Source organism: Mesoplodon densirostris, chromosome 16, assembly GCF_025265405.1.
Source record: "Mesoplodon densirostris isolate mMesDen1 chromosome 16, mMesDen1 primary haplotype, whole genome shotgun sequence".
In the NCBI taxonomy this organism is placed as follows: domain Eukaryota; kingdom Metazoa; phylum Chordata; class Mammalia; order Artiodactyla; family Ziphiidae; genus Mesoplodon; species Mesoplodon densirostris.
This window is the reverse complement of record NC_082676.1, coordinates 12724494-12750739: the sequence shown is the minus strand read 5'-3', so window position 1 is coordinate 12750739 and position 26246 is coordinate 12724494. Positions and strand designations below refer to the sequence as shown.

At 40.7% G+C, this 26246-nt stretch overlaps 1 protein-coding gene across 1 annotated transcript in view; it reads left to right on the top strand.

Moving 5' to 3' along the window:
- The window catches only part of ARFGEF2 (ADP ribosylation factor guanine nucleotide exchange factor 2), a 101536-nt gene that overhangs the window by 62622 nt on the left and 12668 nt on the right, over positions 1-26246 (top strand). The window contains exons 24-34 of the mRNA XM_060079383.1: positions 1503-1543; positions 1646-1815; positions 4634-4785; positions 12819-12991; positions 15237-15397; positions 17288-17418; positions 17568-17697; positions 21317-21452; positions 22313-22451; positions 22560-22614; positions 23791-23905. Coding sequence (XP_059935366.1) covers positions 1503-1543; positions 1646-1815; positions 4634-4785; positions 12819-12991; positions 15237-15397; positions 17288-17418; positions 17568-17697; positions 21317-21452; positions 22313-22451; positions 22560-22614; positions 23791-23905 — 1403 coding nt within the window. The remainder of the gene's footprint in view (positions 1-1502; positions 1544-1645; positions 1816-4633; positions 4786-12818; positions 12992-15236; positions 15398-17287; positions 17419-17567; positions 17698-21316; positions 21453-22312; positions 22452-22559; positions 22615-23790; positions 23906-26246) is intronic.

Genomic DNA, 26246 nt, shown 5'->3' with positions numbered 1-26246 from the left:
ATTTCCATTTCTTTTTCCTCAAAACCTTCCCACTGTTTCTGTTCACTTAAAACTTGACCTAAACATCCAGGAGAAATACAGGTATTCCCATTTGAAGATATTCATTATATATGAGGGCTTAAAATAGGAATTTTCTTAAAAATCAACAAACCTCTGAAAACTACCATTGATTAATCATGTACATTAAATATAGATGATTCTGAAATGATAGCAGTATAGAATTTATGACATAATTTGTATTGCTCTCAGAACAATTTTCCTAGTATTTTAAACTCTTCATCAGCATATTTTGATCACCTTGCTCTTGTTGCTTTTCGGCTTCTCTCCAACAGAGATATTGTCTGTAATGTACTTTTGATGAGTTTTCCCTACTTTCCCCCTTAGGTTTAGGCTAATACAACAAAATGTTTGTTGTACCATTAATCGCACATTTCTTTCCTGTTTTTCTGCCTTAGCCAGATAGTGCGCAATAGTAACTTGCCTAGCACCTTTTTGTGTGCTGTTAAATTGTTTTAAGTTGAGATATAATTCATACACCATAAGATTTACTCTTTTTAAAATGTACAATCCAGTGGTTTTTAGTATATTCAGAGTTGTGCAACCATTACCACTATCTAATTTCAGAGCATTTTCATCACCCCCATAACGAAGCCCTGCATTTATTGCAGTCGCTCCCCATTTCCTCTCCCGCCGTTCCTATAACCACTGATATACTTTCTGTTTGTGTAGGTTTGCCGATTCTGGACATTGTTGAATTGTCTATTTCTCCTGTTTAATTCTGTGGTTTTTGCCTCATGATTTTGGGGCTCTGTTGTTAGATGCGTATATGTTTATAATTGTTAGGTTTTCTTGACAGATTAAACTTTTTATCATTATAAAATGTTCTTTGTCTTTAGTAATGATTTTAGTCTTAAGTCTACATTGTCTGATATCAGTGCAGCTACTCTTGTTCTCTTTTGGTTACTGTTCGCATGCTGTGTCTTCTTTCATACTTTTACTTTCAACCTATTTGTGTCTTTGAATCTAAAATGAGATTGGCAGGATGAATTAAAATAAACATGATCCAACTCTATGCTGTCTAAAGATTCAGCCATTTTTCTTGAAGGAACATTTTTTTTACAAGCCTTTGGTAGTTTCCAGAGTTCAGTTCTGAAAAAGTTGATTTTGTTAAATTTTTGCCAGTTTTTTTGGTTGCTCTTACGGAGGAGCAGCTTTTTAAAGGTCCTCAGTCTGCCATTCCCACTGTCGTGACATTCCATGCTATCCTATCTTGACTCTCCCCCATCCTTTTGATGTGTCACTTTCTCTTCCTATCAGTATAAGCATTTCAGCTCTCAACTCAGCTCACTGACCAGTTTCGTTCCTCTGATGCCTCATTGTTTATGTTAGTGGAAGTGCCACACCTGAAATGTTTCCTTTCTGTCTTTTGTGAGTGTTTGAAATTGAAGCTGCAGCTTCTAAGTCTAATTTTTATTTTTTTATGTCTGGAATTTTCTTCCTAGAATTTTTACTGGCTCTACCAGACTGGATGGAAATGCAATAGGTATGTATTTGACTCACCTGTGACAACTACAGAAGCCTCCTATCATAACTGTCTGACCATTACTAACGAGGCCTCGCGTGTGTTGTTGGGTCTGGCCTATAGTTGACTTTGTCCGCTGGCTGTGTGCCGTGTCCATGGATGAGCTGGCTTCCCCCCACCACCCCCGCATGTTCAGCTTGCAGAAGATTGTGGAGATATCTTACTACAACATGAATCGGATCCGACTACAGTGGTCCCGAATATGGCATGTGATTGGAGATCACTTCAATAAGGTAACTCTTCAAATTCAAAAACCCCACTCCATCAATGTCCAAAAAAAAGGCAGGCAACTAACTTCAAAATAGAAATGATTGAGTGTGTAGGTGCGTGTAATTCACATTCCCTGTGGAGTGGAGAACAGCTCGTAGCATACCTACATATTGATAGAGCGCATGGAGAATGAATTAAAAATCCATTTGTATCTAAAATACTTTAATATCCCATATTTAGGAGGTAGGCTCACACCACAAAAATCATTATAGTCACTGGACAGACATTGGTGTTTGAAAGCATTGTGAAATCCTGAAGCACCTTCTGAATGACCAAAGATTAAGTTATGTTCTTTATATCAGTAGTATCACTCTAAATGTCACTACTTCTTGTGTTCTGGCTTCCTTTGCCACCACTCTTCTAAAACCTTTGTTGAGGAAACTAACATTTATCTAAATCAGAAACAAGCCAGAGACTTCTGTGTTCTAAAACTGAAAACCATGGAGGGAAAACCAGATTTTTCTCCACTCGAGGTTTCGTTATATACACATAGGCACATGCACATGTAAATTGAACAAATGAAATCAGAATATATTTTATGTATATGAGTGTCTGTATCTGTAATGTCATTTGCTTTTTAGGGGAAAACTAACAGCTTAACAACACTGTTTGCTACCAAAACACATTTCATGATTTCAAAAAAATTTTCTCAGGCCTGGAGATAAAGAGTTGTAATAGAGATGCTTAAAAATAGTGTTAATAAAAGACGGTTTATCCAAAAGAGAATTGCCCTCTCTACATTGAATAGGAGAAAATCATAAGAAGAAGTAATCTGTCATTGAGATATAGAACAAGCAGTAGAGCGCTGGTAAATGATTTGTAGCGTCTGCTGATTTCTGTGGTGTGAACACCGCCCCATGCTCGATGGAAGGTTAGCAGTGTGATGTCACTAAATGTGAACTAGGAAGAGTTGGGTACTGTTGGCTTTTCTGGGCAGCTGGGGAACCCCAGTGAAATGAGGCATTGTCACATGTAGTCTTGCTTCTAACTTGGTCCATCAGCTAATCAGAGTTCTTTGTTTACTTTGCTTCCTTATCAGCTCTAAGTAAGGTACCTCTCAGCACACCATCTGTTTACCAAACTGTCCGAGTGCCTTGTACCAGGTAGTAGATAGATGAGGTCCCTGCCCTCCTGGAGCTCACTTGGATTTTATGATAAAATAACTGATGGTAAAGGGTCAGGCAGTGCAGTGTGTCAGGCCTCTCCAGAGGTGACCTTTCTGAACCCTCAGTGAGGAGGTGGCCATGAGAGCCTGCAGATGCCCCAGAGCAACTGTTTGTTGAGTGAGTGGTAACACTGTCGTCTGAAGTAATCAGTCAGCTCAGCAACCATCTTTCCCACTATTGTGGGTAAATAAATTCTTAGTGGACATCACTGATATGAACTTGTTTGAGAGAAAAAATGTGAACCGTTATCATGACTGCACCTTGTATTCTTGTCCAAGCCTATGACAAGCTTCGGATCTAGGCTGGCGGGTAGTAATTAGACATGTCGTGGTTGTCAACCTCATTACAAATGTCCACTCCGTCTCATCAGTGCTGTTAAGCACAAAGTTGTGGAAAACTCAGTTGCTCACTCTGGGGCTCATCATTCTTTCCACCACCTCAGAAGGATGTTCTGCTTCCCCCTGGGAGCCGGAGCACATGAAAATCCTGTGGGTTTGAAGAAGTAAATGGCCGAGTAGAACTCTCAGGATTCTAGGACAGTCATTGGGACAGTCACATGTTTCTCTTCTTCTAAACTAGGGCACAAATATGTCCTGGGGTGTGCAAAGCTGCATAGTAAGCGTGGTGTGTATTCCTGAAGCAGCCAGGGATTTTTAGCCGGGGAATAGTATTCTTATTAGTCTCTAATTACATCAACATTACACGAACACTTAAAAAAAAATTACAGGGCTTCCCTGGTGGCGCGGTGGTTGAGAGTCTGCCTGCTGATGCAGGGGACACGGGTTCATGCCCCAGTCCGGGAAGATCCCACATGCTGCGGAGCAGCTGGGCCCGTGAGCCATGGCCGCTGAGCCTGCGCGTCCAGAGCCTGTGCTCCGCAACTGGAGAGGCCACAACAGTGAGAGGCCCACATACCGCAAAAAAAAAAAAAAAAAAAAATTACAGCTAAAAACACCTTTGACCATCAGCACCCCTCAACCAGACCCTCCCCAAAGCTAATTATTTTTTATCCATTCAGTATACAGGCTGACCTCAGAGATATGGCGGGTTCAGTTCCAGACCAAAGCGATAAAGCAAATATCGCAGTAAAGCAAGTCACACGAATTTTTTTGGTTTCCCAGTGCATAAAAAAGTTATGTTTACACCATACTGTAGTCTATTAAGTGTGCAACAACCAAAAAAAATGTACATACCTTTAATTTTACAACCAAAAAAATGTACATGCCTTAGTTTATTGCTAAAAAACGTGAACCATCACCTGAGCCTTCAGTAGGTTTTAATCTTTTTGCAAATAGTAACATCAAAGAACACTGATCCCAGATCACCATAGCAGATATAATAATAATGAAAAAGTTTGAAATATCGCAAGAATTATCAAAATGTGACACAGAGACACAAAGTGAGCATATTTTGAAAGCATGTTTAATTAAATGTGTTTCGTCATTAACCTTAAAACTGTCCAGCTCATGCCAAGAAATACTTTTTTCTTCCTCCTGAGGTGTGTTTTCCCAGAGCAGTTGTTTTGAAGGCAGGCTGTCCATGTTTGAGGTTCAGAACCCCATATCCATAGTTGTTCCACTGTGCCTATTTCACCTCACCTCCTGTTCCTGCTCAGGTTGGCTGTAACCCCAATGAGGATGTGGCTATCTTTGCTGTTGACTCATTAAGGCAGCTCTCCATGAAGTTTCTTGAGAAGGGAGAATTAGCCAACTTCCGTTTCCAGAAAGATTTTCTGAGGCCCTTTGAGCATATCATGAAGAAAAACAGGTATGTGCATTATTCTGGAAGACCCTTAGTCAAATCCCTGCTGGGGGTCTAAAAAGGTCTCTTAACACTAACCACACGATTCGTCTTTCTTCTCTTGTTTGGCGGAAGCAAAAAAAATGGGCGGCCTTTGATTCACAACTATTGTCTCTAAGTAAATCACACTAAGATCTATGTGTAACCTTTCCCAGAAGGGCAGATCATACAACTGCATCTAATAGAAGTATGTCTGGGGTCTGGGTGCTGAGGGAGTTCAGAGAAAGAGCCACTGCCAAAGCAGCCTCACACAGGGTCAAGAACTGTGTGACCCAGATTGGTTCAAGGTGGTGGAGTAGAAGGATGTGCTCTCACTCCCTCCTGCGAGAGCACCGGAATCACAACTAACTGCTGAACAGTCATCGACAGAAGACACTGGAACTCACCAAAAAAGACACCCCACATCCAAAGACAAAGGAGAAGCCACAAGAGACGGTAGGAGGGGCGCTATCACAATAAAATCAAATCCCGTAACTGCTGGGTGGGTGACTCACAAACTGGAGAACACTTATACCACAGAAGTCCACCCACTGGAGTGAAGGTTCAGAGCCCCACATCAGGCTTCCCAACCTGGGGGTCCGGCAGTGGGAGGAGGAATTCCTAGAGAATCAGACTTTGAAGGCTAGCGGGATTTGATTACAGGACTTCAACAGGACTGGGGGAAACAGAGACTCCACTCTTGGAGGGCACACACAAAGTAGTGTGCGCATCGGGACCCAGGGGAAGGAACAGTGACCCCGTAAGAGACTGAACCAGACCTACCTGCTGGTGTTGGAGGGTTTCCTGCAGAGGCGGGGGGTGGCTGTGTCTCACCGTGAGGACAAGGACACTGGCAGCAGAAGTTCTGGAAAGTACTCCTTGGCATGAGCCCTCCGAGAGTCTGCCATTAGCCCCACCAAAGAGCCCAGGTAGGCTCCAGTGTTGGGTCACCTCAGGCCAAACAACCAACAGGGAGGGAACCCAGCCCCACCCATCAGCAGACAAGCGGATTAAAGTTTTATTGAGCTCTGCCCACCAGAGCAGCAGCCAGCTCTACGCACCACCAGTCCCTCCCATCAGGAAGCTTGCACAAGCCTCTTAGATAGCCTCATCCACCAGAGGGCAGACAGCAGAAACAAGAAGAACTACAATCCTGCAACCTGTGGAACAAAAACCACATTCACAGAAAGATAGACAAGATGAAAAGGCAGAGGGCTATGTACCAGATGAAGGAACAAGATAAAACCCCAGAAAAACAACTAAATGAAGTGGAGATAGGCAGCCTTCCAGGAAAAGAATTCAGAATAATGATAGTGAAGATGATCCAGGACCTCAGAAAAAGAATGGAGGCAAACCGAGAAAATGGCAAGAAATGTTTAACAAAGACCTAGAAGAATTAAAGAACAAACAGAGATGAAGAATACAATAACTGAAATGAAAAATACACCAGAAGGAATCAGTAGCAGAATAACTGAGGCAGAAGAACAGATAAGTGACCTGGAAGACAGAATGGTGGAATTCACTGCTGCGGAACAGAATAAAGAAAAAATGAAAAGAAATGAAGACAGCCTAAGAGACCTCTGGGACAACATTAAATGCAGCAACATTCACATTATAGGGGTCCCAGAAGGAGAAGACAGAGAGAAAGGACCCGAGAAAATATTTGAAGAGATTATAGTCGAAAACTTTCCTAACATGGGAAAGGAAATAGCCACCCAAGTCCAGGAAGTGCAGCGAGTCCCATACAGGATAAACCCAAGGAGAAACACACCGAGACACACAGTAATCAAAATGGCAAAAATTAAAGAAAAATTATTGAAAGCAGCAAGGGAAAAATGACAAATAACATACAAGGGAACTCCCATAACGTTAACAGCTGATTTCTCAGCAGAAACTCTACAAGCCAGAAGGGAGTGGCATGACAAATTTAAAGTGATGAAAGGGAAGAACATACAACCAAGATTACTCTACCTGGCAAGGATCTCATGCAGATTCGACGGAGGAATCAAAAGCTTTACAGACAAGCAAAAGCTAAGAGAATTCAGCACCACCAAACCAGCTCTACAACAGATGCTAAAGGAACTTCTCTAAATGGGAAACACAAGAGAAGAAAAGGACCTACAAAAACAAACCCAAAACAATTAAGAAAATGGTCATAGGAACATACATATCAATAATTACCTTAAACGTGAATGGATTAAGTGCTCCAACCAAAAGACACAGGCTTGCTGAATGGATACAAAAACAAGACCCATATATATGCTGTCTACAAGAGACCCACTTCAGACCTAGGAACATATACAGACTGAAAGTGAGGGGATGGAAAAAGATATTCCATGCAAATAGAAATCAGAAGAAAGCTGGAGTAGCAATACTCATAACAGATAAAATAGACTTTAAAATAAAGAATGTTACAAGAGACAAGGAAGGACACTACGTAATGATCAAGGGATCAATCCAAGAAGAAGATATAACAATTATAAATATATATGCACCCAACCTAGGAGCACCTCAATACATAAGGCAATGGCTAACAGCTATAAAAGAGGAAATCGACAGTAACACAATAATAGTGGGGGACTTTTAACACCTCACTTACACCAATGGACAGATCATCCAAACAGAAAATTAATAAGGAAACACAAGCTTTAAATGACACAATAGACCAGATTTAATTGATATTTATAGGACATTCCATCCAAAAACAGCAGGTTACACATTCTTCTCAAGTGCTCACGGAACATTCTCCAGGATAGATCACATCTTGGGTCACAAATCAAGCCTCAGGAAATTTAAGAAAATTGAAATCACATCAAACATCTTTTCTGACCACAACGCTATGAGATTAGAAATGAATTACAGGGAAAAGAACGTAAAAAACACAAACACATGGCAGCTAAACAATACGTTACTAAATAACCAAGAGATCACTGAAGAAATCAGAGGAAATAAAAAAATACCTAGAGACAAATTACAACGAAAACACGACAATGCAAAAATCTATGGGATGCAGCAAAAGCAGTTGTAAGAGGGAAGTTTATAGCTATACAAGCCTACCTTAAGAAACAAGCAGAATCTCAAACAATCTAACCTTACACCTAAAGGAACTAGAGAAAGAAGAACAAACAAAACCCAAAGTTAGTAGAAGGAAAGAAATCATAAAAGATCAGGGCAGAAATAAATGAAATAGAAACAAAGCAGTAGCAAAGATCAATAAAACTAAAAGCTGGTTCTTTGAGAAGATAAAATTGATAAACCATTAGCCAGACTCATCAAGAAAAAGAGGGAGAGGACTCAAATCAATAAAGTTAGAAATGAAAGAGGAGGAGTTACAACAGACACCACAGAAATACAAAGCATCCTAAGAGACTACTACAGGCAACTCAATGCCAATAAAATGGACAACCTGGAAGAAATGGACAAATTCTTAGAAAGGTATAACCTTCCAAGACTGAACCAGGAAGAAATAGAAAATATGAACAGACCAATCACAAGTAATGAAATTGAAACTGAGATTAAAAGTCTTCCAACAAACAAAAGTCCAGGACCAGATGGCTTCACAGGTGAATTCTATCAAACATTTACAGAAGAGCTAATACCCATCCTTCTCAAACTCTTCCAAAAAACTGCAGCAGAAGGAACACTCCCAAACTCATTCTATGAGGCCACCATCACCCTGATACCAAAACCAGACAAAGATACTACAAAAAAAAGAAAATTACAGACCAATATCACTACTGAATATAAATGCAAAAATCCTCAACAAAATACTAGCAAACAGAATCCAACAACACATTAAAAGGATCATACACCATGATCCAGTGGGATTTATCCCAGGGATGCAAAGATTCTTCAGTATACGCAAATCAATCAGTGTGATACACCATGTTAACAAATTGAAGAAGAAAAACCATATGATCATCTCAATAGATAAAGAAAAAGCTTTGGACAAAATTCAACACCCATTTATGATAAAAACTCTCCAGAAAGTGGGCATAGAGGGAACCTACCTCAACATAATAAAGGCCATATACAACAAACCCACAGCAAACATCATTCTCAGTGGTGAAAAACTGAAAGTATTTCCTCTAACATCAGGAGCAAGACAAGGATGTCCACTCTTGCCACTATTATTCAGCATGGTTTTGGAAGTCTTAGCCATGGCAATCAGAGAAGAAAAAGAAAGAAAAAGAATACAAATTGGAAAAGAAGTAAAACTGTCACTGTTTGCAGATGACATGATTCTATACATAGAGAATCCTAAAGATGCCACCAGAAAACTACTAGACCTAATCAATCAATTTGGTAAAGTTGCAGGATACAAAACTAATGCACAGATATCTCTTGCATTTCTATACACTAATGATGAAAAATCTGCAAGAGCAATTAGGGGAACGCTGCCATTTACCATTGCAACAAAAAGAATAAAACACCTAGGAATAAACCTACCTAGGGAGACAAAAGACCTGTATGCAGAAAACTATAAGACACTGATGAAAGAAATTAAAAATGATACTAACAGATGGAGAGATATACCATGCTCTTGGATTGGAAGAATCAATATTGTGAAGATGACTATACTACTCAAAGCAATCTACAGATTCAGTGCAATCCCTATCAAGTTACCAATGGCATTTTTTACAGAACTATTACAAAAGATCTTAAAATTTGTATGGAGACACAAAAGATCCAGAATAGCCAAAGTAGTCTTGAGGGAGAAAAAGGGATCTGGAGGAATCAGACTCCCTGACTTCAGACTATACTACAAAGCTACAGCAACCAAGACAATATGGTACTGGCACAAAAACAGAAATATAGATCCATGGAACAGGATAGAAAGCCCAGAGATAAACCCACACACCCATGGTCAACTAATCTATGACACAGGAGGCAAGAATATACAATGGAGAAAAGACAGTCTCTTCAATAAGTGGTGCTGGGAAAACTGGACAGCTACATGTAGAAGAATGAAATTAGAGCACTCCCTAACACCATACACAAAAATAAACTCATAGTGGATTAGAGACCTAAATGTAAGATCGGGCACTATAAAACTCTTAGAGGAAAACATAGGAAGAACACTCTGACATAAATCACAGCAAGGTCTTTTTTGATCCACCTCCTAGAGTAATGGAAATAAAAAGAAAGAAAAACAAGTGGGACCTAACAAAATTTAAAAGGTTTTTTTGCAAAGCAAAGGAAACTACAAGAAAGATGAAAAGACAGACCTCAGAATGGGAGAAAATATTTGCAAACTAATCAACAGACAAAGGATTAATCTCCAAAATATATAAATAGCTCATGCGGCTCAATATTAAAAAACAAACAACCCAATCCAAAAATGGGCAGAAGACCTAAATAGACATTTCTCCAAAGAAGACATACAGATGGCCAAGAAGCACATGAAAAGCTGCTCAACATCGTTAATTATTAGAGAAATACAAATCAAAACTACAATGAGGTATCACCTCACACCAGTTAGAATGGGCATCATCAGAAAATCTGCAAATAACAAATGCTGGCGAGGATGTGGAGAAAAGGGAACGCTCTTGCACTGTTGGTGGGAATATAAATTGATACACTATGGAGAACAGTATGGAGGTTCCTTAAAAAACTAAAAACAGAATTACCATATGACCCACTACTGGGCATATACCCAGAGAAAACCATAATTCACAAAGACACATGCACCCCAGTGTTCATTGCAGCACTATTTACAATAGCCAGATCATGGAAGCAACCTCAATGCCCAGTAACAGACGAATGGATAAAGAAGACGTGGTACATATATACAATGGAATCAGCCATAAAAAGGAACGAAATTGCGTCATTTGTAGGGATGTGGATGGATCTAGAGACTGTCACACAGAGTGAAGTAAGTCAGAAAGGGAAAAATATCGTATATTAACACATATATGTGGAACCTAGCAAAATGGTACAGATGAACTGGTTTTCAGGGCAGAAATAGAGACACAGATGTAGAGAACAAATGTATGGACACCAAGGGGGGAAAGTGGTGGTGGTGGTGGGATGAATTGTGAGATTGGGATTGACATATATACACTAATATGTATAAAATGGATAACTAATAAGAACCTGCTGTATAAAAAAATAAAATTATAAAATTCAATAAAAAAAGAAAGTTTATAACATAAGAAATGCTTAGTCGCTTAGTGAAAAGAGCAGGTTATAGAATTGGGCAGTCAGTGTAATAATAAAGATTGTGATATAGTATATCTTTCCATATGAAATGCCATAGCATCATATAAAAGAATCTTTTTCTTTATGTTTTTCCCTACATTTTCTAAAACATTTATTGTCATCATTTATTACTTTTAACAGTGAGGCAAAAAACATTTTAATAAATATGTATGGTTCTTGCCAACAAGTTGCTTTTTTTTCCTGGGAGAGAAAACTATGAATTCATTGGTATTATGTGTTAAAGTCACCTAGGTATGTAATCAGTCCTCCATTATCTGCAGGTAGCAAATTTTCTTTGTGGACTTTCAGCTAATTTTTAACTTTCTCCTTGCCTTCTGTAAGCAACCTTTCCTATTATCAGTTAGTATAGGTCCAGCAGACAAGCATGAATGTTATCCTAAGCCAGATGAAATTTGCAAGCCAAGTCTCTCCTCCTAAAACCACTCTAATGACTTTCAAAGCTAGTGCGATAGAAGCGTTAGGTTTGTGTTGCCTTGCTTCTCGCTATTTGTGAGATAATAGTGTTCACCCCATAATCATACATGTCTGAAAGACATATGTGCTAATCTGTTGTAAATATCCAGGTCACACCATGTTGAACCTTGCAGCTGCTTCAGAAAATGGACCATTTTTTCTGTCTTCATGTTTTGTTTTGTAATAATTAAATTTAAAATATTCATCTTAAGTTACATATGTAAGCTCCCATCCAAGTGTATGTGTTTGCCATCCACAAATATCTCTGCCCAAAAACCTAAGAGGATATGCATTAAGAATTTAGGAATTGTTATCTCTGGGTGGCAAAATTATGAGTATATTAGTCTAAATGTTTGGGTCCAGAAAAATTGACCAACAGTGGCTTAAAGCACAAGCCTACGTATTGTTTACTTAACAAGTCAGAAGCAGGCAGTCTCAACTTTGGTTCCATAGCCCAAATTGTAAGCAAGGACCCAGGTTCTTTCTGTCCCTTTGTTTGGCCATAAACAGGGTGCTTTTCTTCCTTGAGCTTACTGCTTCATGATTGCTGGACAGAGACTTTAGCTCCAGGCATCCTGCCGTGTTCACAGTGGGAGTGATTAAAAGAGGCAGAGCCCACCATCAGAATGGGAACAAGGGGATAAAGGGCAGAGCCTACCAAGTGTAGTCCTCTTTTTTTTTTTTTTTTTTGCAGTACGCGGGCCCCTCGCTGTTGTGGCCTCTCCCGTTGCGGAGCACAGGCTCCAGACGCGCAGGCTCAGCGGCCATGGCTCACGGGCCCAGCCGCTCCGCGGCATGTGGGATCTTCCCAGACCGGGACACGAACCCGTGTCCCCTGCATCGGCAGGCGGACCCTCAACCACTGTGCCACCAGGGAAGCCCCCAAGTGTATTCCTTTTAAGAGAAAAGCAGAACCTTCCTAGAAATCCCTCCCCTCCCATACCCGTAGATTTTCTCTCACATCTGATTAGTTAGAACAGGTCATGTAGCTCCCCTAGCTGCAAGGGAGGCTGGGAGATTGAGGTCCTGGCACATGAGACAAGATTGTCATGTTGTTTTATATTATTTATGATCGGTTCCCTGAGGTCGGGCATGTTGCTGCCCAGATGAAATCAGACTTATTAAGGATGTGGGAAGATGACTGCTGGGTAGGCAACTAACTGACATGTTGACTGTCTTACTGTTTTTTCTTTTTGTTGTCTCTAATTTTTTTTTAATGAATGTAGATTACAACATGCTTTAAAAAGTGGTTTTTTTAAGTGCTGCTTCTAAGCAATGAGCTGTATTCATTTATCTTCCCACTGTCCAAAGTACAGATGACATGGGCTGCCCCATTCTTTTCTCAGGTCTCCAACCATCCGGGACATGGTGATCCGCTGCATCACCCAGATGGTGAACTCCCAGGCGGCCAACATCCGCTCAGGCTGGAAGAACATCTTCGCCGTGTTCCACCAGGCCGCCTCGGATCACGACGGGAACATCGTGGAGCTGGCCTTCCAAACCACAGGCCACATCGTCAGTAAGTGTCTCTGTTCCCTCCTGACTAATGTACCACATGCAAGTCCAGAAGGGGGATCATTTCTTTCCCATCTATTTTACTCCCAAAAGGGCCTTCCTTGTTTAGCTACACTGTGATGTGCTAACGTGCCAGGTGATGTGCTGGGCTCTTGACATGTGCTCAACAACCCTAGGAAGGAAACACAGTCGACCCTCATTATTTGCAGGTTCCACATTTGTGAGTTCACCTACTTGCTAAAATTTATATGTAACCCCAAACCCAACATTCCTGGCCCTTTTGTGGTCATTTGCTGACATGTGCATGCACAGAGCAGCAAAATGCTTGTCACCCAAGGCACACGTTCCCAGCTGAGGTTGAACAAGGCCTTCGTGTTTCAGCTGTCTTACTGTAAATAAACAGGTAGCCTTTCTGTGGTAAAAACTTACTGCCACGTTTTTGGCATCTTTGTCTTAGTTGGTGACTTTGCCATTTAAACCCGTCCATAGCCCAGTGCTGAAGTGCTGGCAGGTGTTCCTAAGGGAGACTGTGGTGTACTTTATGGAGAAAAATAACATGTTTTAGATTAGCTCCGTTCAGGCATGAGTTATAGAGCTGTTGGCCATGAGTGTAATGTTAATGAATCAACAAAATATATTAAATAAGTTAAACAGAAACACACGTAAAACAAGGTTGTGTGTTAATAGGTTGATGAAAGTATTGTAACCAGAGCCTCGCAGGAACCTAACCCCTTTTTCCCCTAGGAGATGGTTCAGTATTTGCTAATTCATTGTTCACAGCGACTTTGTAGAACACAAGTACCATGAGTAACAAGAACTGACTACAGTCATCCCTTCATATCTATGAGAGACTGGTTCCAGGACACACCTCGGGTACCAAAATCCACAGGTGCTCAAGTCCCTAAGCTGAAATGGATATAATCTACACACATCCTCCTGTATACTTTAAATCACGTCTAGCTTACTCATAAACACAACGTAAGGCTATGCAAATAGTTGCCGGTGCACAGCAAATTCAAACTTTGCTTTTTGGAACTTGCTGCAGTTTTTTTTTCCGGAATATTTTCGATCTGGGGTTAGTTGAACCCACTGATGTGGATACCATTATTTCCCCCTATTTTACTGAAGAGGAAAACAGGCACAGAAAAGTAAAGTAGGACGACTTGTCTGAGGTCATGTGGCTGGGAGGTGGTGGAAGATTGACACCTGGCAGCCAGCCCGGAGCTGGCGCAGTGTCCCTCCACTCTGCACTGACCACAGGTCTCCGGTCCTGCCTGTCATCACGTCACAAGATGTTTACTTGTCTTGGTTTTTGTGGAAATTGTAAAGCAGTGGGTCAGCTTTGATTTTTTGAGGTCGTTTAACTTTTTGTAAACTTCTCTCCCGTCGTATTCTTCTCTTAGGTGGTATTTGTAGGGTTTTGAAAACCTTCAGTTTCTAAATTGCCTGTCACCTTTAGCTCACTGACTTTCTTTATCTCACTTTGTCTTCATAAGGCTCCAGTGAGGTAACATGAGGTGTGGTCTTAGGGTAGAAACAGCTGGGGAATTAAGGGACATGCTCAGAATCACAGAACTGGGGCCAGAGCTTTGCACAGTGCTCAGCTTCTGTCAGGCAGACCCTCTGGGCCAACCCCCCACACACACATCCACGTTTATATCTTATATGGTTATGTAAGCTCCATCCTAAAACGGACACCTTGGCATCCTGGTGAAACTTGGTTTTCTCTTGGCTGTCCTCTCTCACTTCCTTAGGGCCACTTCTCAGAAAGGACCTCTTCACAGAGTCCCCCTTCCCTCACCACCAGCCTTTTCTGTCTTCTGTCCCCTTACTCAGCACTTACCCCAGCTGAGATGATTTTACATATCTACAGATTTAGGTGATTATTGTCCATCTCGCCCATTGGAGCAAAGGCAGGAAATTTGGTTACCTCTGTGTACCCAGGGCCCACAACCACGCTTTGCATGTAGTCAGCACTCAACAAATGTTTGTTGAATCAGTGACTGTTTAGGCCTTTACATCGTTGCGTGAGCTCAGGAACCAGTGTAATTTAGCCCAAGCTGTACTCAATGCATTCATTCCTGAATAATTTAATAAGAAACCCTGTCTTCCAGAGACACTGACATGCTTTCCTTAGATTTTCACAAAAGTAATCATCTCTGGTATTTGTGTGTGTGTGTGTGTGTGTGTGTGTTTAATCCCCATTTCTAAATCCTGGGCTTATAAAAAATGTGCCTTTGTTTCCCCAGCAACCATTTTCCAGCATCATTTCCCTGCAGCCATCGATTCCTTTCAGGATGCTGTGAAGTGCTTATCAGAGTTTGCCTGCAATGCTGCTTTCCCTGACACTAGCATGGAAGCCATCCGGCTCATCCGCTTCTGTGGGAAATACGTCTCCGAGAGGCCTCGGGTACAGTTTTCCTCTCTTTACTCATTTGGGCTGTGAGCGGGGAAAGGAGTTGTAGGCAAAAACCCCTTGATCCTGGCAAAGACCTTTCCAGCTACTCTTTTAGAAACGCATGTTTCCCCTAAACTAGGTGTTTATTTCAGAATGCTGCCATTACAGGGTTTATACCTTTTATGTTATTTTGTATGTATGAAGTTATTTTATTCACACTGAACTTTTATATGGTATTCTACAGGTTGTTTTTGTAGATGATAATAGTAGTTTAGCTATGAATTTTGACAAAGTTGAAGAAGCAAGACATTACCATTTGAAAGAAAACAAACCTCTCTTTTAGGAAGTGACATTATGCCACTGTGATGTGGTTGAGAAATCACATTTAAAGATGACCTTTTGTTTACTTCCGAAAATGTTTAGGGTTTTTCTGTTACATCTCAACTTTTTAGAGAGGCCTGCTTGGGACTTCCCTGGTGGTCCAGTGGTTGACACTTTACCTTCTAGTACAGGGTGTGCAGGTTCAGTCCCTGGTTGGGGAGCTAAGATCCCACATGCCTCGTGGCCAAAAATCCAAAACATAAAACGGAAGCAATATTGTAACAGATTCAATAAAGACTTTAAAAATGGTCCACATCAGGGCTTCCCTGATGGCGCAGTGGTTGAGAGTCCGCCTGCCGATGCAGGGGACATGGGTTTGTGCCCTGGTCCGGGAAGATCCCACATGCCGCGGACGGCTAGGCCCATGAGCCATGGCCGCTGAGCCTGCGCGTCCGGAGCCTGTGCTCCACAACGGGAGAGGCCACAGCAGTGAGAGGCCCGCGTACCGCAAAAAAAAAAAAAAAACCTTTAAAAAGTAAAAAAATAAAGAGTCCTGTTTGGTTCAGCTGACTGTCTCAAAACACTGAAATTGGGTGGAAATGAACACAACTAAACTGATGGCCTGTATAGATCTCTTCTTAAGCATTCTTTACAGAAGTGTAAACCCCTAAGATGATATCTCTGGTCCCTACAGTGGTTCATTAAGATGTGATGATAATGAGAGCCGCTGTTGATTGAGTACTCACTACATGTCAGGCAACATTCTAGGCATTTTGTGTGTGTAGATTTGTTTAATCCCACATCAGACCTACGAGATGGGTAATTATATCCCCATTGTACAGGGGAGTTAACCAAAGCAGAGAGAGAAATTGCCTAATGTTAAATAACCAGGGTTGGTTAAATAAATTCCATTACCACAGACAATACTACTTCAAGAGTGGTCAAGGAACAGAGGGCTCAAGATCCCAGAGGTAGGGCAGAAAGTAGGGCTACCCACTTAGACTGTGGAAAGATTGCCAGCTCCCAGCTGCATGACCTTGGGCAGCTTACTTAATCTCTTAGTGCCTCAGTTAACTCACCTGTATAATGGGGCCATTATTTCTACCTGCTTCATGGAATTGTTGTGAGAATTGTTAATCCACGTAATGCACCGTCACAGTTCCTGACCCATAGCAAGCATTTAGTAAATAGTAGCTGCTACTGCTATTATTTTAAGTAATACATGTTACGCTAACATTCCAGAAAGACCTAAGATATTGAATCATCCTGGATATTTTGCTATCACCATTTGACCTTTATTGCTTTTCTTAATGTACCACCTCCTGCCCCCAGGACTCTTGTGGTCAGCCCCACTCAACTTATTCTAAAGCCCCCTAAGTTCCGAAGGTTCATAGGGGAAAACTGCTCATGTGCCCTTGGAACAGGCTTGTCTCTGTCTCCTCAGGATTTCCCATCAGACCCTTGTAGAATGGGTATTTTCAGGAGAGGAAAATGTGCAGGGCTTTAATCTTCGTGTAGTTCTGTTTCAGTTCCTTTCTTTCACTTGCTTAGTCTTTCTCTGAGAGGTGATTCTCACTGTAGGTGCTGCAAGAATACACTAGCGACGACATGAATGTGGCTACTGGCGACAGAGTCTGGGTCCGAGGCTGGTTCCCCATCCTCTTCGAGCTCTCCTGCATCATTAACAGATGCAAGCTAGATGTACGGACAAGGTAACCGTGACCTAGGGTGGTGCCCCTTCCTTCGGTCACTGAATGAGCCTCCTGTCCCTGCTCCCCCGGCCCCAGGCTCTCCCACTGTCTTCTCTGCTGTCCTCTTCCCCTACCCGTTCCCTCTTCCATGCTGGCTTTCTTTCCTCCAGAGGGCTCACGGTCATGTTCGAGATCATGAAGAGCTATGGCCATACCTTCGCAAAGCACTGGTGGCAGGACCTGTTCAGAATCGTGTTCAGGATTTTTGACAACATGAAACTCCCCGAGCAGCAGTCGGAGGTGGGTGATGACTAAAGCACTGCCCTGGGGAGATGGGAGAAGAGCCCCTCCAGCCTTTGTCTGCGTCTGGTGTTGCATCGTCATCCACAGCACACGGAAGTCTTAAATACTGAGCCATTTCGGGTCTGTTTTGAAAATGGAAACACCCTTCCTGGCCTTCTTCTACCAGTATCGAGTAGTGCTAAGAAACTTTCCCCATCTGGGGAAGAGTGAGGGGAAATAAATCACCACCATCTGCCTACTTGGCCCTCAGGCATTGGACTCGCAGGCACCCCACTGGTCCTCTTACTTATTTGCTTCAGATCGACTTCTGAACAGTTGGTAAAATGTGGAACATCTCTCGTCCCTTTAAAAATCCATTAAAAGGATTTTTAATGAGGTTACAGCTGGAGATAATGTTGGCAAATATTAGACCTTTTTTTTAAAGAATGTTTGATACATCTAGGAGTCTTTGTTATTTCTCCCCTAGGGACAAGGGGGTCAGGGAAGGATGTACTATCCCAAGATTTTTAGGTGGGAATGCAACATTTTTTTTTTTTTTTCTTTCTTTTTGCGGTATGCGGGCCTCTCACTGTTGTGGCCTCTCCCGTTGCGGAGCACAGGCTCCGGATGCGCAGGCCCAGCGGCCATGGCTCACGGGCCCAGCCGCTCCGCGGCATATGGGATCCTCCCAGACCGGGGCACGAACCCGTATCCCCTGCATCGGCAGGCGGACTCTCAACCACTGCGCCACCAGGGAGGCCCGGAATGCAACATTTTTACCTTCTTTTAGGAACAGTGTTTCTGCCCTCCCCCTGGTATAAAAGTACCATATGCTTAATAAAGAATATTAGGAATATACAGAAAATTCATAATTTTACCATTCCGAAATTAGACAATGCTGTGGCAAACTCCCCCAGTCTTCTACATGGTTCAGATGTGGTTGAGATTATAGTATACATACAGTTTTCTAATCTTACTTTAAAGTTTTCTTCATTATAGAACAGGAAAACAAAGAAAAAAATTTAAACACCCACAGTTTCAGTCTTCCACTGGTAACCACTGTTACCCCCGTCAGATAGTTCTTGTGTGTTTGTACATCTCATAGCTTTTTTCTTTTGACAAAAATGGAATCCCACCTCACATACTTTTTAACTTAATACATAAGTATTTTTTTCACAGCTGTAACTTTTTTTCTACAATGTTTTTAAGGACTGCAAAACATTCCTAGTTGTGGATGTTCCATAGTCCATGGAAAATTCTTTGCCGTTTTTCTTTCTTTAAAGAGCACTATAATGAACATTTTTTCCAGCTACACTTGTACTTATTTCTTTATTTGTTTAGGGCAAGTGGCTGACTGTCAGGTTTGGGGCATACATGTTACTGAGGCTTTTGATATATACTTCTGAGTTGACCAAATACATATGTAGTCGTTTACACTGCTGTCAGCAATGCAGGGGAGTTCATGTTTCTCCACACCCACTCCGGCTCTTCATATTTTAGTTTATTTAATCATCAATTTGATAGACCAAGAGTAAAACATTTAAAAGCTTTTTAACTGCTAGCGAGGTTCTGTTATTTTCCTTCACGTCACTGATCATTACATTTCTTCTTTTACAAATTGCCTTTTCATATCCTTAGCCCATCTATTGACTTACTCATCTTTTTTTCCTATTGATTTATGAGTTTTTTAGTATAAAAATAATATAGAATATCCTTACATAAATTGCAGATGATTTTGCCCACTTGGTTTCTTTTTTGTTTTGGAAAATTTTAGCTTTTAAGTAACCCAATCTATTAGTTTTTTACTTTATAGTTTCCACTTCGGAAATCATGCTTAGCAACCTTTCCCTTTTCCTTAATTTATAAATATCTCTATATATTTCCGTTGGTAATTTCGTGACATTTTTATTTTTTTTATTTTCAGCTTTCTGAGATATAATTGGCATAAAGCACTGCATAAGTTTGAGGGGTACAGCAGAATGACTCAATTTACATGTATTGTGAAATGGTTACCACAGTCAGTTGAGTTAACATCCATTATCCCATGTAGATAGAAAGGAAAAGAGAAAAAAACTTCTCTTTTTCCTTGTGAGAAGAACGTTTAGGATCTACTCTCCTAGCAACTCTCAGGTATACCATCCGGCAGTGTTAACTATAGTCATCATGTTATACATTACATCCCCAGGACTTATTTATCTTATTACTGGAAGTTGGACCTTTTAACCCCCTTCATCCAGTTCCCCTATCCCCATCCTGAACCACAAATCTGATCTTTTTTTCTGAGTTTGGTTTTGGGTGTTTTTTGTTTTTTGTTCTTTGGGTTTTGGGGTTTATTTTTAGATTCCACATACAAGTGAGATCATACAGTATTTGTCTTTGACTTATTTCACTTAGTGTAATGCCCTCAAGTTCCATCCATGTTATTGCAAATGACAGGACTTTCTTTTTTATGGCTGAATAGTATTCCATTATGTGTATATATATCACATTTTCTATATCTGTTCATCTGTTGATGGACACTTAGGTTGTTGCCATGTCTCAGCTATTGTAAATAATGATGCTGCGAACAGGGGGTTGGATATATTTCTTCAACATAGTGTTTTTGTTTCCTTTAGGCATATACCCAGAAGTAGAATTTGCTGGATCATATGGTAGTTCTATTTTTAATTTTTTGAGGGACTTCCATATTGTTTTCCACAGTGGCTGCACCAATTTACATTCCCACCAACAGTGCACAAGGGTTCCCTTTTCTCCACATTCTCCCCAGCATTTGTTATCTCTTGTCTTTTTGATGATGACCATCCTAATAGGCATGAGGTGATATCTCATTGTGGTTTTGATTTGCATCTCTCTGATAATTGATTTTGAGCACCTTGTCTGTTGGCCATTTGTATATCTTCTTTGGAAAAATGTCTATCTAACATCATTTTTAGTATTTAAATTTTTGGTGTAAGGTGTGAATATTTAGCATAACAAAAATTTTTTGGAAGTATCACTGAATGACTTAATATTCTGTCATATGGATGTACTCAATTTAATTGCCACATTACTGAGCATTAGTTTATGTCTGTGTTTACAGTATATAAATACCAGTGTTGGTAAACATCTTTATTCATAAACCTTCAGCCACAGATCTTTGATTATTTCTTCAGGGTCCATTACTGGAAGTAGTGTTATCACATCAGTGGATGTGAACATTTTAAGACAGTTGCTGGGCTTCCCTGGTGGCGCAGTGGTTAAGAATCCACCTGCCAATGCAGGGGACACGGGTTCGAGCCCTGGTCTGGGAGGATCCCACGTGCAGCAGAGCAACAAGGCCCATGAGCCACAACTACTGAGCCTGCGCGTCTGGAGCCTGTGCTCTGCAACAAGAGAGGCCGCGATAGTGAGAGGCCCGCGCACCGCGATGAAGAGTGGCCCACACTCGCCGCAACTAGAGAAAGCCCTCACACAGAAACGAAGACACAACACACCCAGAAATAAATAAATTAATAAATAAATTAAAAAAAAAAAAAAAAGACAGTTGCTACCTAGTGCTGAATTGCTTTTCAGAACATTTTACCAATGATATGTGAGAATGCCCATCTCACCGCAGGGAGAGTGGCTTTTAAACATTATCTTTTAATTGTTTTTCCAGAAATCTGAGTGGATGACAACAACTTGCAATCATGCACTTTATGCTATTTGTGACGTATTTACCCAGTTCTATGAAGCTTTGAATGAAGTTCTTCTTTCTGATGTATTTGCACAGTTGCAGTGGTGTGTAAAACAAGGTACTCTTTATGTGGTTAGACATCATTTTTCTTGACATAGTCCTTAACGAGAGATTAATTTTTTCAGTATATAAAAGCATGGATGTAATGCCAAGGAGTACAGTGTATAATTTAATAGGTGAAAATGTGTATTTTTAAAATTTAATTAGAAAATAAAAACAGTCTTTCCACCAAGTCAGTTTATAAAGCATTTCTTTTAAGGTGGGATATAGTAAATTTTACATCTGAAAAGATGTACCTTTGTATATTACTATTCTTTCTACTTTTGTGTATGTTTGAAATTTTCTAAAATAAAATGTTTTTTAACTGTACTGTGAGAATCAAGATCAACAGCTTCATCAATGGACATTCTTGGTTTTGAGTACTTATGTGTTTATTTTAGTATGTATTACAAAAAATACCCACGTAGCACATTAGACCTGGATCCCATAGATAGATTTGGCTTAGGACAAGGCTTAATTTAGTTAAGTTTTTCAAAGAGTACTCAGTTTTCAAGTAACTGATAAAACAGTTGATACACAGCAAAAATGGGAAATGTAATGTTTGAGTGACTAAGTTTTCAGAAACACTGGTCTAATATTTTCTGTGTTACTTTACCATTTCTCGAACAAGGAGCCAGTTAATTAAGTAGCAAAATGTTGACCTTCTTCCATCCCTAGCAATATAGCATGATAAATAATTCTGCCTCTTTATAGCCTACTTAAAACTGAAAATTTTACCGTCCGTACCAATGCTTCATTAATTAGAAGCCAACAAGCCCAAACAGTTGCATTGTCTCTACCTCACGATAGGAAGCATCAGCAATCAGGTTGGGATCAAAACAGCATTTGAAGTTTAATGATAGATGTTTTATTTTGCAGATAATGAGCAATTGGCTCGATCAGGTACAAATTGCTTAGAAAACTTAGTAATATCCAATGGAGAGAAATTCAGTTCTGACGTCTGGGACAAAACATGCAATTGTATGTTGGATATTTTCAAAACAACCATCCCACATGTGTAAGTGTTAATGTGATTACTGCTGTTTATTTCTACTTTCAGTGGTTATTTTAAAGCTCCGGGTTGCCCTTCACACTGATTCATTTCCTTCTCTTGCATTCCCTTTAGTTTGCTGACATGGAGACCTGTAGGAATGGAGGAAGATCCATCAGAAAAACATTTGGTAGGATTTTTTTTTCAGTTGTCTTTTCTCTGATCACATATTATAGTAAAAAATTAAGCAGCCCGAAGGGTTTGTGCTTTTCTGTTGGGAAGTGAGTAGAAAAGGTTTTAAGAGCTAAGCACTATGTTCATTAAAATACTTTTTAGAAGGTACAGAAAAGTGTTAAGGAAATAAGTCACTTCACTCAATAAAAACCACAAAACACTTCTGGTTTCTTATTTATGTGACTGAGCACACACAACCCACATGTTTGCAATTTGGGCTCACTTTGTACATAATGTGTTACTTAACACCACTGTGGGCATTTTTCCATGTTCCTTCTTTTGGGGGGGCCCTCTGCATGGCATGTGGGAGCTTAGTTCCCTGACCAGGGTTTGAACACACGCCCCCTGCACTGGAAGTGTGGCATCTTTACCACTGGACCCCCAGAGAAGTCCCTCCATATTCTTAAATATTCTCTGAGAACAGCCTCTTCAGTGGCTGCACATTATTGTAATTTATTTAACAAATTTTCCCTTGTTGGACACTCGTCAGTTCTGGTGTTTCACTGTTATAAATATCGCTTTGGTGTCATTATCCTTATTTATTGCCCTCCTATGTAAGGAGCACTTTCCTCTCCACCAATGAAATAGTAGTTTTTATTTTTTGTGTAAGGCCCCATAAAAAAGTTCTAATTCACGTGTCACTTTAAAATACTTTGGTTTACAAGGGGGTTTGTCTAATTAGCTTCTATTTCCAAGTACCTATAAAGCCATTAGATTTTAAAAGGCACTTGGGATATAGCAACTTAAAAATGAAGCACATTATATAAACATTCTCTGTTTTTTAACTTTCTGCTGTTAACTTTAAAAAAAAAAAAAAGCCTAGCTACCGTGCTCATTTATTTTTGAACTTGAGCTCATTAAAAATTTGTCACACTCATCATGAACTCATAGTATGTAGAGAAATGCCGTCTAAGTTGGAATCAGAAAATGTGAAATTTTAATGGGAGGGAGAAGTAATTGAAATTTGTAATCTCTCCCATGCAGCCTCTGAGAAGTGCTACTTTCATACTTCAGGCTGAGCAAGACACAGATTCAAGTTGGGCCAGCAGTGTTAAAACAGGCTCATCTCTGTCCAGGTACTGAATTGTGGACCGAGAAATGAACATTGTGTTTCTCTCCGGTTTACTTCTAGGATGTGGATCTGGACCGCCAGTCTTTAAGCAGCATAGATAAAAATGCCTCTGAGAGAGGCCAGAGCCAACTCTCTAACCCGACCGATGACAGCTGGAAAGCTAGACCGTATGCAAGTAAGACCACTTTCTTTATTGTTTTTTGTATGTATGTATGTATGTAGGTATTTATTTATTTATTTAAAATAGGTAGCATGTTTACATGATTCAAATATTCAGAAGGTGCAGAAAGGTAAACAGGATATAAGCCTTTCTTTCACCCCTGGGCCTCAGTCTGCCTGTCCCTTCCCTCATGGCAGCCAATGTCACCAGTTTCTTATATACCTTTCTAGAGACATTTTGCTCATATGCAAGCAAATGCGTATTCACATACGCAAGCATACAGTATGTATCTATGGTTTTTTGTTTTTTGTTTTTTGTTTTGCGGTACGCGGGCCTCTCACTGCCGTGGCCTCCCTCGCTGCGGAGCACAGGCTCCGGACGCGCAGGCTCAGCGGCCATGGCTCACGGGCCCAGCCACTCGGCGGCATGTGGGATCTTCCCGGACCGGGGCACGAACCCGTGTCCCCTGCATCGGCAGGCAGACTCTCAACCACTACGCCACCAGGGAAGCCCCTGTATCTATGTTTATATATGAATTCTCCACTCCTTTTTATACAAATTATAGGATACTGTGCATTATTGTTTTTTCACTTAATATAGCTTATAGATCATTCAAAATCAGTACCTAAAGTGCTTTCACACTCTTTTGTACTATTGTGTACATTGCCCCAGGTTGTAGATGTGCTATTATTTGCTTAATTTGGTTCCTACCTGGACATTTATGTTATTCCCAGTCTTTTTCTGTTATAAACAATACTGCATTGAATCACCTAATACATGTGTTATTTGTGAGTTTATCTGTACGGTAAATTCCCAGAAAAAAAGATTGCTAGGTTAAAAGAGAAAGTGCATTTGCTATTTTGATAGATAATTCCACATTGCTGCCTATTAAGGTTGTACCTATTTACATGATCTCTGGGAATACGTAGGTGCTATTTGGTATCTCTTGAGTAGTTGTAATTTGCAGTTTTCTAATTATGAATGAAATTGAGCAGTTTTTCATGTGTTTAAGAACAATTTCGATGAGCTATCTATTCATAATCTTTGTTCATTTTGTATTGATTATTGTCTTTTTATTGGTTTGGGTGGGGGGCTCTTTATGTGTTAGATATCCCTTTTCTGGATATGAGTTTCAAATTACTTTTACTAATTTCTCTCTTAATGTTGCTTATGGTGTGTTTCCCTGTCATTTAAACAAATAGGTTTCGCAGTTGCTCTCAGCCAGGCACAGCACTGTGTGTCCCATGTGTGTACTCTCATGTGATCCTTATGCTTGCCCTTTGAGGCGGTACTGTTTTACATTTGAGTGAACTGGGCCTTAGATGACATGACTTGCCAATATGTAGTAGAGTCGGGATTCAGACCCTTTTGGCTGACTGAGAAATTGGAACTTTTCTGGTATTAGTCTGGTCTTCTTAAAGTTGTGGTCCCCATTATTTTTCTTCATAGCAGTTTCAGCCTCTTCTCAACATGCCGGTTTGTAGGTGTTCACACTGACATTAAACTTCTGAAGCAGCACATTAGACAAAGCCCGGTGTGGTCCCTGTTATCTTCTGAAGGCACAGAAAATATGGAATCCTTTCAGGAGGTGCCGTGTTGGAGACTGACGGGCTGCTCCTCTGTGTCTGCAGCACAGCCAGTGTCTCTCCAGTGTCCAAGGAGAGAAGCTGTTTCCTCATCAGCCCCAAATAAAGGGGTTGGCTTGTGTGGGAGGGGCAAGCGGACATTTCTTTAAATGGAACCACTGAGTGCAGCAAGATGTTTATGCTCTAAGAGATGTCTGGGGCTTGAGACCCCTGCCATTCCTCCAAGGAACAGTGCTTTGTTTCTCCCAGGCTCCCATCTCAGCCTCCCTTCTGGGCATGAGCTCAGTGAATAGAGCAGCAGGCAGAATCTCTTACACCACTTGTATTGGTTTTTTTCTTTTTCTTTTTGGTCCAAGATGGTGTCATTGAATTGGCATATGTTAAATGTAAATCTGTTGCAATTCTACTGTACACTTTTTCTCCATTAAAACTAATTCTGGGGACTTCCTGGTGGTCCAGTAGTTAAGACTCTGCCTTTCCATTGCAGGGGCCATGGGTTCAGCCCCTGGTCGGGGAACTAAGATCCCACATGCCCTGTGGTGCGGCCAAAAAAAAAACTAATTCCGCATGGAGAATTTTTATATGCATATATATAATTTCACAGTCGCTTTCAAAAGCTTGAAGATGACCCAACTCCTTGTTTTTATTTAATGTTTATTTAATATTTTCAACATTCTGGTTCTTTAACAAGTTGAAAAGGAAGCTCTACTTTTACTGTAGTCAAATCAGCCAACACAAAGTGCCAGACGTGGGCTGTCCCTGAGCCCAGG